Source organism: Papio anubis, chromosome 16, assembly GCF_008728515.1.
Source record: "Papio anubis isolate 15944 chromosome 16, Panubis1.0, whole genome shotgun sequence".
NCBI lineage: Eukaryota > Metazoa > Chordata > Mammalia > Primates > Cercopithecidae > Papio > Papio anubis.
Window position 1 is genome coordinate 9,511,390 of NC_044991.1, and position 13,774 is coordinate 9,525,163.

A 13,774-nucleotide genomic window follows, 5' to 3' on the forward strand; every position below is an offset into this window, starting at 1 on the left:
ATCACGGTCCACTGCAGCCTCAACCTTCCAGACTCGAGTGATCCTCCCACCTCAGCCTCCCAAGTAGCTGGGACCACAGAGGCATGCCACCATGACTGGCTAATTTTTTTGTATTTTTTATAGAGATGGGGTTTCACCATTTTGCCCAGACTGGTCTTGAATTCCCGGGCTCAACTGATCCCCCCACCTCAGCCTCCCAAAGTGCTGGAATTACAGGCATGAGCCACTGACCCTAGCCCAGGAACACTGCTTTAACAATATACGGTTTTCTGATTTATAAACAAGAATGTCTTTCCATTTATTTAGGTCTTTAATTTCTTCCAACAGTCTTTTCTTTTTTTTTTTTTTTTTTTTTTTTTTTGAGACGGAGTCTAGCTCTGTCGCCCAGGCTGGAGTGCAGTGGCGCGATCTCGGCTCACTGCAAGCTCCACCTCCCGGGTTCACGCCATTCTCCCGCCTCAGCCTCCGAGTAGCTGGGACTACAGGCGCCCGCCACCACGCCCGGCTAGTTTTTTGTATTTTTAGTAGAGACGGGGTTTCACCATGTTAGCCAGGATGGTCTCGATCTCCTGACCTCGTGATCCACCCGCCTCGGCCTCCCAAAGTGCTGGGATTACAGGCTTGAGCCACCGCGCCCGGCCATCAATGTACAAGGTTTTTGCACTTCTGTTAAATTTATTCCTGGCCGGGCGCGGTGGTTCACGCCTGTAATCCCAATACTTTGAGAGGCTGAGGCAGGCGGATCACCTGAGGTCAGGAGTTTGAAACCAGCCTGACCAACATGGAGAAACCCCATCTCGACTAAAAATACAAAATTAGCCGGGCGTGGTGGCGCACGGCTGTAATTCCAGCTACTTGGGAGGCTGAGGCAGGAGAATTGCTTGAACCCAGGAGGCGGAGGTTGTAGTGAGCTGAGATCACACCATTGCACTCCAGCCTGGACAAGCGTGAAACGTCTCAAAAAAAAAAAAAGATTATTCCTAAACATTTTTTCTTTTTTTTTTTTTTTGAGACAGAGTCTTGCTCTGTCACCAGGCTGGAGTGCAGTGGCGTGATCTCAGTTCAAGCCATTCTCCTGCCTCAGCCTCCTGTGTAGCTGCGGCTACAGGTGCACACCACCACGCCCAGCTAATTTTTATGTATTTAGTAGAGACGGGGTTTCATCATGTTGGCCAGAATGATCTCGATGTCTTGACCTCATGATCTGCCCGCCTTGGCCTCACAAAGTGCTGGGATTACAGGCATGAGCCACTGTGCCCGGCCAACTTTATTCTTTTTGATGCTGGCCTTTGTCCTTTGTCTTTCAATAGGATGACCTCATCATTAACATAATACTGTCTGGAGATGTTTCCTTGGTTGTAAAATGAGAAGCCTAGGGAGATTATTTTTATGACTCCTTAGTTGTCCCCCTCCCCTCCACTTTTCAGTGTTTAGTCTGTATTTTGAGTTTGCTTGAAAGAGGTCCCTACGACACATCCGCTGGTTAATCTGCAGCCATCACTGGGGCTTCTCTACCGTAAAGGAGATAAAGGACATGGAGAGCAATGGCTTTGGAGTCCAACAGGCTATTGTCCTGGTAAGCCTTTTACTGGCCGTGTGATCTTGAGGATGTTATTTCACCTGAGCTTGTTTTTCATTTGTTGAGTGCGGCTGTTACTGAGGATTCAATAGGCGAAGTGAATGACAGCACCTGGAGCACTGCTAGCCTACTGGGCCCATTTCATAGATTGACGTGCTATAACAGCCTGGGAGGGTCTCACTTGGCCACCCTAGCAGAAGTGCAGTGCCACAATCATGGCTCACAGTAGCCTTGATGTCCTGGGCTCAAGCAATCCTTCCCTGTCAGCTTCCTAAGTACCTGGGACTCCAGTGTGTGCCACCATGCCTTGTTTTTTTTTTTTTTTTTTTTTGAGACGGAGTCTCGCTCTGTCGCCCAGGCTGGAGTGCAGTGGCCGGATCTCAGCTCACTGCAAGCTCCGCCTCCCGGGTTGCGCCATTCTCCTGCCTCAGCCTCCCGAGTAGCTGGGACCACAGGCGCCCGCCACCTCGCCCAGCTAGTTTTTTGTATTTTTTAGTAGAGACGGGGTTTCACTGTGTTAGCCAGGATGGTCTCGATCTCCTGACCTCGTGATCCGCCCGTCTCGGCCTCCCAAAGTGCTGGGATTACAGGCTTGAGCCACCGCGCCCGGCCTGTTTTTTTTATAAATTATTTTTTATCGTAGAGATGGGGCTCTCACTGTTACCCAGGCTGCTCTCCCAACTCCTGTCCTCAAGCAATCCTTCCTCCCTCAGCCTCCCACAGTGCTGGGATTACAGGTGGAAACCTGCACCTGGCCTCTTCTTAACTTTTCATTGTGAACATCCAAAACACTACAAACGTTGAAATCATCTTCTTGTATTGCTGACTCTGGATTAATCCATATCTTCTACCTCCATAACACGATTTCTGATCTGGGCAAGGGCAGCTTTTCCCCCCTGCCCTTTTTTTTTTTTTTTTTTTTTCTGAGACGGAGTTTTGCTCATCTCCCAGGCTGGAGTGCAGTGGCGTGATCTTGGCTCACTGTAACCTCTGCCTCCTGGGTTCAAGTGATTCTCCTGCCTCAGCCTCCTGAGTAGCTGGGATTTCCAGTGCCCGCCACCACACCCAGCTAATTTTTTTTTTGTATTTTTAGTAGAGATGGGGTTTCTCCACATTAGCCAGGCTGGTCTCAAACTCCTGACCTCAGGTGATCCACCTGCCTCTGCTTCCCCAAGTGTTGGGATTACAGGAGTGAGCCAGTGTGCCTGGCCTCCCTCCTATTCAATGACTTCTGCTGCTACTTCCTGCTTTCATTATTGCAGTGAGAATGTGCTGGTCTAACACTTCAACCTGGCTGTCTTTAGCCAGAGGCAGAATTTGAAAACTGGGAATTTACTGCTTGGAAATGGGATAGAATTCTAAACATTTCCTTTTTGAGGGTTTATTCAGATGAATCCTGGGCCTAGTCTTAGGGAGCTGAAAGGCTGTCTTTCTGGAACAGGTATTCACTACTTCCTGGTCTCAGCTAAGTAGACCTGGAGCTACTCCCTGGCAGAATCTGGTGCACTCTTCTGGGCGCCTCCTCTTCCTATCTCCCCTCCAACATCCAGCTTCCATGCTACCCTTTCCAGAAACATTTCCAATTCCCATCAGCTAGGTTTTCTTTTATAGATTCCCTCTTGCATTCCTTGCATACATCACTTGGTACTTTGTCACGCTGTCTTCTAGACCTTAAGCTGGTTAGCTTGAGGGCAGGGCTGCATGCTGTTCATGTGTGCTCTGCCTGGTCTGGCACAGATGTAGCTGCTCCATGGCTACCTGCTGGGTCACTGAGCTGAAGCAGGTGGATGCTTGATACATTTTCTGGGGCTGGCTCTGATTAATGCTGAGTGAGTTCACCTCTCATTAAGATGCTGGTAAGGTGGCTCGTGCCTGTAATCACAAATTGGGAGGCCAAGTTGGGAGGATCACTTGAGTCTAGGAGTTCGAGACCAGATTGGGTAACATAGCGAGACCTAGTCTCTATAAAAATTTTAAAAAAATTTATATGTCATGTCAGCCAGGCATGATGGTACACACCTTTGAGTCCCAGCTACTAGGGAGGCTGAGGTGAGAGGATTGCTTCAGCCCATGAGTTTGAGGCTACAGTGAACTACAGTTGTGCCACGGCATTCCAGCCTGGGTGACCAGACTGTCTTAAAAATGAAAGATGCTGGTTTTTTTCAGACTGTAAAATAGTAGCAACAGGTCAAGGTATCTGAAAATCTTCTTTAGCAGTCATATATGGTTAGTGTAAATCTCTGTGATAAAAGATCTGGAACTGATACCAAAGCAGCTCAGTACTTTTTAGTGTACTAACGTTTTAAGAACTTGTTCACAGTCAGTGCAATGTTCAGTTGGAGGATCAATAACCAATAACCTCTCCATAAGCATCTAGCGTATTACTGGACTCGTCATCTCTCTCAGCCTTCTAGGTTTTATTTCCACACATTTTCCTTCCCTTCAACCTGATTCCAACTAACTTCTTAGTATGCAGTTATTAAACAGGAGTGTTCCCCTAGCTTCGTCTTGTTTTTTTTGAAGGATGGAGTCTTGCTCTGTCGCTCAGGCTGTAGTGGTGCGACCTCGGCTCACTGCAACCTCCACCTCCAGGAGTCTAGAGATTCTCCTGCCTCAGCCTCCCAAGTAGCTACAGGTGCCTGCCACCATGCCCTGCTGATTTTTACATTTTTAGTAGAGATGGGGGTTTCACCATATTGGGGCTAGGCTGGTCTTGGAACTCCTGTCCTCATGATCTGCCCGCCTTGGCCTCCCAAGGTGTTGGGATTATAGGCATGAGCCACCGTGCCTGGCAAGTCTTGTTTTTTTCAAGAAGTTACTTGGGACTTAGGCAGGTATGATCCGTCGTCTTAAGTCCTCCTCCTCATCCCTGTAAGATGGTGATTAGAAGACCATGTGGTCATCCTTAAGCGATCCTGTATCAAGGTGTTAAGTAGGTATCACTTCCACCTTGACTGTTAGCTGGTACCTGCAGTCCTTTTTCCCAGAACTTTGGACAAATTAACCAAGATCTACTTGTGAAAAATTGTATGTAGTAAAGAGGCTATAAGCTAATGCTTTCACTTTTTCCTCTGAATCCTAAGCACGGGGCACTTAAACTGGTGCACACCAAGACAAAGATGTGTTATCAAGTGAAACAAAGTCAGGGTGTCTGTCTCACACAGTTTATTTAACAATAGGTAATAAGAAATCAAATTTAACAGTCTATACAGTGATCCAAAGTTCATATTTATAAGTAATCAACTTTAATTGCATGATTTACAACAGTTGAGGGTTTTTGCTCTCTATTTTCAAGTTTTATAGAAAGTGTGTGTGTGTGTGTGTGTGTGAGTGGGGGTAGGGTAAGGAGGAAGAAAGCAAGCAAAGAAACCCCCAGGGACATTTTGCATGTTAAAATCATCCCACCGGAATCGTTTCTTACCCTCTTTTTAATTTTTTTCCTTTGTTAGATGTAAAAATAACGAAAAAAATTCTTTCAAGAAACAGAAACCACAATATATAATACATCAATTTGGCAGCTGCCCCTGTATATTTTTGAAAAAGTCATTTTTCTCTCTACATGTACAAATTATTTTAATACTTGAAGTTTTACGCTCAGACTTACAGAATAGAAAATTTTCTGGAGCACAAAAGTTGACTTGAGGGGAAGAAAGGGAGTTTTTTTTTTTTTTTTTAATGTTTTTTAAAAGAATGAACATCTTTGCACCCAGAGAAAAAAAACTGGTATTTTAATATATATTTATATATATTTATATATATATAGAATGTAATTTTAAAGTAACATTAACCCCTTTTGTCCTCTGGTTTTAGAAATGTTTTAACTCTTCCATAAAGTGAGGAAAATAGGGAAAAATGTCAACCATCTGCACCAGTAAATAATAACTATTAATATTACATATTTTCATTAATTTAAAAAAAATAATAAAACCTATTGGAGGTGCAAGGCAGGAGCATATTGTTTGGCTTCACAGGCCTCAGCCTCCTCCCAGTGCACACTTGAACCACACACACAAGGGGAAAAAAAGGCTGGTGGTAACCAGCCATAACAAAAATATATTCTTTGTATTCTATCATCCCTCAGGTTCATCTTGCATGTTTGCTTTAAACCACAAACGGCTACTGCACAGTTCTTACATGTTCCAAGGAAAATTGTCTTTTAGGCTACGAAAGATTCAAAAAAATTGTTTTCAGTACAAAAAGTCTTGTTAAGAGAAAATAATCTTTTTGCTCCCAAAATACTACAAGGTGTCTCTAGTGTATGTCTAGTGTACTCTGTGAGAGGTTTGAATTCAAGTCTGAGTTATCGGTGCTGAGTCCCAGGTCCGTGGCGCTTGCACCATGGAGGTTTGCCATGCCTGGATTGCTAGCAAGCTGAGAAAGCATTGAATTCTGGTCCGGGCTGGCAAAATGCCCTTGTTCCATGGGGTTGGCCTGGGCAGCTACCAGTCCAGGATGCGGGGAACTTGTCTGTGGGGAAACGTGGTGTGGAGAAGGCTGAGGCTGCATCCTTGGAGAAGGGCTGGAGTGGGGGGGCTGGGACTGTGGCCGTGGAGAAGGGACAGGCTGCGGAGAGCGCACTTGATTGGAGAGAGAATTAGGGATCTGCTGGCCTTGTAGGTGTGGAGACTGGGCCTGATTTGGGAGCATATGCTGCTGGGGGCTCATGGGGTTGGGCTGAGCAGGAGACCCCATCTGTTGCTGAAGGAGTCGCTGCTGATAGGCCTGTAGACTGGCACCTGCCTCTGCTCCCAAGGCCTGGGGGAGCTGGCCCATCTGTCCCATATTTCCTTGTTGCATCTGTTGCATGTGATGTTGCATCCGCTGCTGCTGCTGCTGCTGTGGTGGGTAGCCAACTCCTTGGGGTTGCTGGAACTGGTTATGGTTGGCCATTCCTGGGCCTATTCCTGGCCCTGCTCCCTGTTGCTGCTGCTGTTGCATCATCTGTTGTCGTCTCAAGATGTCTCGGAATTGTGAAGGCATGGTGTTGTGGTTCATGTTCATCTGCTGAGCCTGGGGGCTCATCCCTCCCATGGGCGGCTGGAGTTGCTGCTGGGGTTGCTGCTGGGGCAGGCCAGCCCTCTGGACGCCCGCCTGCATTGGATTCATGTTCTGCATGGCTGGATTGGAGTGGACCCCCTGCTGACCTGGCATGGTAGGTGGCTGCAGCCCTGGCTGCCCCTGGGGCATGCCAGGCTGCCCAGGGATGGGTTGTGGATTAGAGTTGGCATACTTGGCAGCCCGCTGCTTGATGAATGCAGCCAACAGCTGGGGGTTGGCGTGAAGGATACTAAGCACCTGTTGCTGCTGTAGGGGAGAGCTGGGAGACCTGAGAGTCCGCAAAAGGTTTTGTAAGGCTTGTTGAGACACAGTGCCTGGTTTGAGTGGGCTCACACCTACCTGGCCCAATCCTGGTTGTGGAGCCATGTTCAAGGGTTGACCATGCTGGGCCACTGACATCATGGCTGGCCTTGGCATCCCAGACTGTAGTTGCTGGGGCTGAGGCAATCCTCCTTGGCCCCAGGGTGGCTGCTGCTGCATCCCCGTCGGTCCCATCCCTGGCTCCAAATGCCCACTGGGACCTCTGGTCATGGGAGGTGGGTTCATACCCATGGGGGCCATGGGAGTCATTGGGGGCATCTGATGTTGGATTGGCCTTTGAAAAATTTGCACGTGGGCCATCTGGCGCTGCGTCTCTGCTGCTCTCTGAATCTGCATTGCCATTTCCACTGCTGCAGGTGGGGGCCCTGGAAGGGGTGGCTGAGCAGTCTGAGGAGGGGTTGGAGGGGTCACCTGGCCTGCTGCCTTACCCTGGGACACAGGGCCAGCAGCTTGAGTCCTGGGCAAGTAGGGTGGCATACTATTGGGAGGGGTAGGCTGAGGCTGAGAGGTGGGCTGGGGCGTCTGTGGGGTGGTTGGCTGTTGGCCAGTTGGTGTCGTTGGAGTGGCAGGAGTGGGGGAAGGGAGGCCCTGTTGCTGCCCGACCACACCAGTCCGCTGCATGCTGGCCATCCTCCTGCGAAGCATTTGGGCCTGTTGTAGTCGGTGCTGCAGCTGCTGCTGCCGGAGCTTCTGCTTGATGTTTAGGCAGAACGGCACTGGGCATTTGTTCTCCTGGCAGTGCTTGGCATGGTAGCAGCAGAGGGCGATGAGCTGCTTGCAGATGGGGCACCCGCCATTGGTTTTCCGTTTGCAACCCTTGGTATGCTGCACAACCCGCTTCATCTTCTGGCAGGATGGCAGGGAGCAATTGGCATTCCGACACTGGCAAGCATGGACCAGAGACTGGATGCAGCGCTGGATACTCAGGCGGCGAGAATCGCCTGGGCTCTGGGTGGCTGCAGCCTGCTGGTTGTTGCTCTCATCATCTAAGCCAAGACCTAATTTCTCCATTTTGTGGTCATGGTTTTTAGTGTTATAGCAGGTGATACACAAGTCATAATCCTAGAGAAAAAACAGGAAGTGCAGGTAAACTCTCCAAGATTTAAATCATTCAAAAGTATTTTGGATACTCTCTGGGCTGGAAAAGCCCCTTTCGTAGAACAAAAACTAGCCTCTTCAGCTCTGCCTCGCAAACACAAGGCCAGGCCCCTGCCATCCCACAGGCCTATATACAACACGAGGCTGCATGGCCCCTCAGAACAACCCTGCAGAGCTCACCTCCTTGTTCCCACAACCCAGTGCCTACCTCACAGACAGTACAGTGCCAGCGTGTCTCCACATGGTGCTTGCATTCATTGCAGGTGTAGACAAAGCGGTCCTGGCTCTGCGTGTGCAGCTCCACCAGCATGCACATGGTGGACCACTGGGCTCTTCGGAGTGAAGAGAACTCCAGGTGCTTGTCTCTTGCCAGCGTGAGAAACGCATCCCGACCATCCATCAGATCACAGGGGATGAGAGGGTCAGGATCAACAATGGGAGGCAGGGAGTTGGCAGTAGGACCAGCAATGAGGCGGATCACAAAGAAGACCTGCAAAACACACAATCTCTTTTTCTGAGACAGGGCCTCAGCCTGTCACCCAGACTGGAGTGCAGTGGTGTGCTCTTGGCTCACTACAACCTCTGCCTCCTGGGCTCAAGCAATTATCCCACCTTGGCTTCCTGAATAGCTGAGACCACAGGCCCACACCACCACACCTGGCTAATTTCTGCATTTTTTGTAGAGACGAGGTTTTACCATGTTACCCAGGCTAGTCTCAAACTCCTGAGCTCAAGTGATCTGCCTGCCTCAGCCTCCCAGAGTGCTGGGATTACAGGCTTGAGCCACCGCGCCCGGCCATGCTGAGTTAGTTTTACCATACTCCTCCTGCTCTCCTTTTCCTGCTTTACCTTTTTGGTCTCTTGAGACTGCCTATAAATAGAACTGAAACGCACATCCTGTGATTTTTTCTCCCTCATTCAATAACTCCTTCAGAGTAAGAATGGTCTACGTCAGGTAGAGCACCACACACAGTGGACATTTTGCCCCAAGGCAGTCTACTTTAAGATGCAATCCATGGTTTAACCTCAAACTAATTACAACAAACCAGACAAATCCAAATATGGAGACAGTATGAAAAACAACTGGCCTGGACTCACGAAGGTCCCCTGTGCAACTTTCCTGTGTAACTTTTCCTACAGGTTTGAAAGGGAGTGGAATGGATAAAAAATCTTAGTCCTTGTAGACAGAGCAATAAAATTCTGGTTCACTGAAGTTTGAAAAGAACTCGTTAACAACCATCAATTCTCATAACCATTAGTGTAAAAGGTATAAAAAGCTGGTATTATTAGGTATTTGACATTAATTAGTATATAACTATAAATGCCTATTAAAGTAACAAAATGTAAAACATCACCTTAAGAAATTAGGGACTTGTGAGAAACTGCTGTATTGATCACAGATTATTCAACATCTGTGCACACTGGCAGCCACACTCACAGTGTCTCTGGCCAGCAATGTTCGCTGCTTCTGCCACCCTACAACCAGGCCAATACCTACATTTACAACCTAAATTGAATGTGTCCACAATTTAAGTCAAACCTATTACAATATATTCTAAGGGCTTTTCCCAACTGCCTAGGATTCTGTGGCATTACTTACTGCTTGAAATAGCTAGTAACTATTAATTGTTAATAATCATTACCTAAGTGAGGTAACCTCCAAAGTGCTGGGATTACAGGCATGAGCCACCATGCCCAGCGAACAGTGATTTTATTCATTTTTTTTCTTTTTGGAGACGGAGTTTCGCTCTCGTTGCCCAGGCTGGAGTGCAATGGCACGATCTCGGCTCACTGCAACCTCCGCCTCCTGGGTTCAAGCAATTCTCCTGCCTCTGCCTCCCGAGTAGCTGGGATTACTGGCGCCTGTCACCACACCTGGCTAATTTTTGTATTTTTAGTAGAGACAGGGTTTCACCACGTTGGTCAGGCTGGTCTTGAACTCGTGACCTCAGGTATCTACCACGCCTGGCCAGAAATCTTGCTGTTTTCCCCCAACTGTGTGGGTGGCTGCATCTTACCTCTTTATGCTTCTCCATGGTGGCATATAGTTTCTGTGAGAGGTCGTTAGATACATTGGGCATCCCAGGTTTCTTCTTGTTGCCCCTACTTAGGCTGCTCTTATTTTTGCTGGTTTTCTTATTATTCTTCTTTTTAGCATTTTTACTGTCTCCCTTGGTCACCTGCAGAGTAGCACAAAGGAGACAAGAAAATAAGGTTTTTGTTAAGTAATCTGGGAATAACACTATTGAATATCTCCATTCTTTGAAACTAGGTATCATAATCTTACGCTTGTATCTTATTTTACTAGCTGTTCTCTTCACTTATTCCTTCTCCTTTGTTATTTGAACTAATTTTCTCCCAGTGATCCTTCATTAAGGCAATGGCAGCCATTTAGCTTTCTGCCTACAAGAGGCCACAGAATGTACAGACCCTGTAGATTGAATGTATTCCAGATTGGAGTTAGGGAACAAGGAAGGGTTGGCACTTTGGGGTAGTGCAGAGTGTATCAAAATGGGGAGCCAGAAGACCTTGGTTTTATCTCCTTCCACCCACATTCTAAAATGTATGAGCCCACAAATACAAAACGATAAGGCTGTAAGAGTTTGTTAACAGACTATCTAAGGGAGCCTTTTGTAAGTTAAATTCAATGGAGGTAATTCTAGATATGCTATAGGGAAGTAACTGGTGAGGTTACTAAGCTGTAATAACAGGTAAATTCTGGCTCAGGCCTGTTTTGCATAGCTAAGAATGGTTTTTACATTTAAAAAGAGCGTGTGTGGTTTTAGAAGAGAGAAAATATGCCAGAGATATGTGACACACAAGGCCTATAATATTCATAACCTAGTCCTTCACATAAGTTATCAGTTTTTCAGGATTTCCTTCAGTTTCTTTTATCATTTCACATTACTCATAGTCTGAGATACCATTTTAAAATGGGGTCTGATGCTTTGAAAGTTTAATACCACTGAAACGGAACCCTAGTAACCTTTCTAAGCCAACATTTCTTGCCCAACTTAAAGAGCTCTTTCACACCTGAGAGGTTTAAAACCCAATTGAAAGTTTAAATGCACTTCTGGATTAAATATTATAGAAGTTTCAAAGGAAACTCAATGCCCTTACATCTGTGCTTTCATTGCTGGTGTTTTCTTCTCGTTTTCTCTCTTCTTCCTCCTGTTCCAGTTCCTTAATGCTTTCTTCCAGAACATTGGGCCAGAAATCACCCTCGAAGTAAGGCAATTCCTTTGCACTTGTTAATCTATCTTCAGTAGCTTGTTTAAAAATATCCTGTGAAAACAAGCATGTACAAATAGGAATTCCTATGTTCTTTTAAAGCATTGATTATAAAGAATCATGGCTGACAAGAAACATGAAAGCTTAAAATGTCTTGAAAGCTGGCAGAGACTATATACCTAAGCCATAAACCAGGGAGCTATTTAGAAAAACAGTGAAAAGGCCTGGCCTAAAGTCAGTATTTCTGGTTTTCTATTTCTTCTACCCACAAAAGCAGGGAGCTTATCTGCCTTTATATAATCAAGTGGCAATTATCCTTCGAGGATCGATGTCAGGGTGGTAGCACCATCATGCAAGCCATGGCCCTTACCACAGAGTATGTGGTGTGAAGCATGCCCTCCTCACACCCATCTCTGGAATTTCAGCAGCTTTTATTGATAGCTTTGTTCAAAATGCCCAAAACTACAAATACTGGAAACAGTATCTGCTGCAGAATGATTCGCTGGGCAGCTTAGGAAAACTTCTTTATTTAGTTGAACTACTAAATTGAGGAAGACAAGTCTGTATCATGAGACAGCCTATATTCATGAATGTTTAAAATAATATTAAGTAAGAATATATTTTTGGCCAGGTGCAGTAGCTCACACCTGTAATCCCAGCACTTTGGGAGGCTGAGGCACGTAGATCACCAGAGGTTGGGAGTTCGAGACCAGCCTGACCAACATGGAGAAACCCCATCTCCACTAAAAATACAAAAAATTAGCCCAGTGTAGTGGTGCATGCCTGTAATTCCAGCTACTCGGGAGGCTGAGGTAGGACAATCGCTTGAACCTGGGAAATAAGAGATTGCAGTGAGCCTAGATCGCACCATTGCACTCCAGCCTGAGCAACAAGAGTGAAACTGTCCCAAAAACAAAAACATATTTTTGGCTGGGTGAGGTGGCTCATGCCTGTAATCCCAGCACTTTGGGAGGCTGAGATGGGTGGATCACTTGAGCTCAGGAGTTTAAGACCAGCCTGGGCAACATAGTGAAATCCTGTCTCTACAAAAAATATACAAAAATTAGCCAGGTATGGTGGTGTGCACCTGTAGTCCCAGCAACTCAGGAAGCTGAGGTGGGAGGATGGCTTGAGCCTGGGAGGCACAGGTTGCAGTGAGCAGATATCATGCCACTGTACCCTAGCCTGGGTGACAGAGAGTGACCCTGTCTGAAAACAAAACATCCCCACCCCTAAAACCCTAACCAACCCAAACCAAACAAACAAAAAAACAAAACAAAAAGATATATTTTAAGGCCAGACACAGTGGCTCATGCCTGTAATCCCAGCACTTTGGACTGCTTGAGGCCAAGAGTTCAAGTCCAGCCTGGGCAGCATGGCAATACCCCAACTCTACCCCCCTAAAAAAAAAAATAAAATAAAATTTTGGTTACATGTTTAAAACAGGGATCTCTTGATCTTCTTGATCTACCACTCTTCAAAACCTGGTTTTTCTTACATTAGAAAATTTTGAATATACAAAATAAAAGCAATCAAATTAGCATTTTTAGGAATTACATGCAAGAGGTACAACAAATAAGACTTGTTTAAAAAAAAAAAAAGTTAAATGACAGAATACAGAGCAGCAACATTAGTGTATTTCCAGATCTACTGTCAGCACCTGGCCCCCATGTCCCAACTGACCTTGTAGTCATGGACAATACGCTCTGATACAGCCTTGTCAAGCATTTTTTTGTACCATTCCTGCAGTCGCTTGGGCTTGGGTATCTTCTGGTCAGGAGGATGGCAATGGAAGATATAATCATCTCCCTCACTTGGTGGACATGCCCAAATATGCCCTGTTGTGTAACTAGCAATACAAAGAGAACATTAAGGAAAAAAGATCATCTATTCTAGAAGGGCTACACTTTAAACCACAAGGTGGAGTTGATATAGATACCAGTAATTTTTCCCAAGATAACACAGTGTATAACCCAGCATGAGATTAACATTGTGAGACCAAAATTAGGCATAACTCACAGTAATTTAAACAATGGATCTCATACTGCCTCTACTTATTTTTGGAGGCTATGGCGGGATGTTGTGAATCTCAGCCAGAAAGCAGATGACTTAGCCCTGGATCCAAAAACCCTAAGTTTGCATGTTAACACCAAATGAAGATTACGTTGTGAAGGAAAATGGACCCGTTTAACAAGAGAGCTAAATTAAAAGGCACACTATTCAGAGAAACAGTCTTCAAGATGAGGGAATGAATGTTTCCAATGACATACATACTCTAAAGGTAAGAAGTATTTCCAGAGCTGTTTCTGGTCTTGATACCCAGGTTATAAAAGGATCAAATGCAGTTAAAATTCTGCCCTCAAATGAGAGGCACAAATCAAACTTCAAAGCAAACTGGACCCAATAGCTCAGCTGAACAAAACAAAACTGATGTTGGATAGGTGATAGAGTCAACATATCCATTTCTCTCCTACTGACAACATTAAC

At 46.0% G+C, this 13,774-nt stretch overlaps 1 protein-coding gene across 2 annotated transcripts in view; it reads right to left on the reverse strand.

Moving 5' to 3' along the window:
* Nucleotides 1–4,733: 4,733 nt before the first annotated feature.
* EP300 (E1A binding protein p300) overlaps nt 4,734–13,774 on the reverse strand; it is a 91,779-nt gene continuing 82,738 nt past the window's right edge. The window contains exons 27-31 of one of the 2 annotated variants that reach the window (XM_003905597.5): nt 12,971–13,136; nt 11,177–11,341; nt 10,075–10,236; nt 8,265–8,546; nt 4,734–8,020 (exon numbers count right to left, since the gene is read on the reverse strand). In XM_003905597.5, the coding sequence (XP_003905646.2) occupies nt 5,831–8,020; nt 8,265–8,546; nt 10,075–10,236; nt 11,177–11,341; nt 12,971–13,136 (2,965 nt within the window). In that variant the 3' untranslated portion in view covers nt 4,734–5,830. The remainder of the gene's footprint in view (nt 8,021–8,264; nt 8,547–10,074; nt 10,237–11,176; nt 11,342–12,970; nt 13,137–13,774) is intronic. The other variant, XM_021921594.2, reaches the window with a different exon arrangement.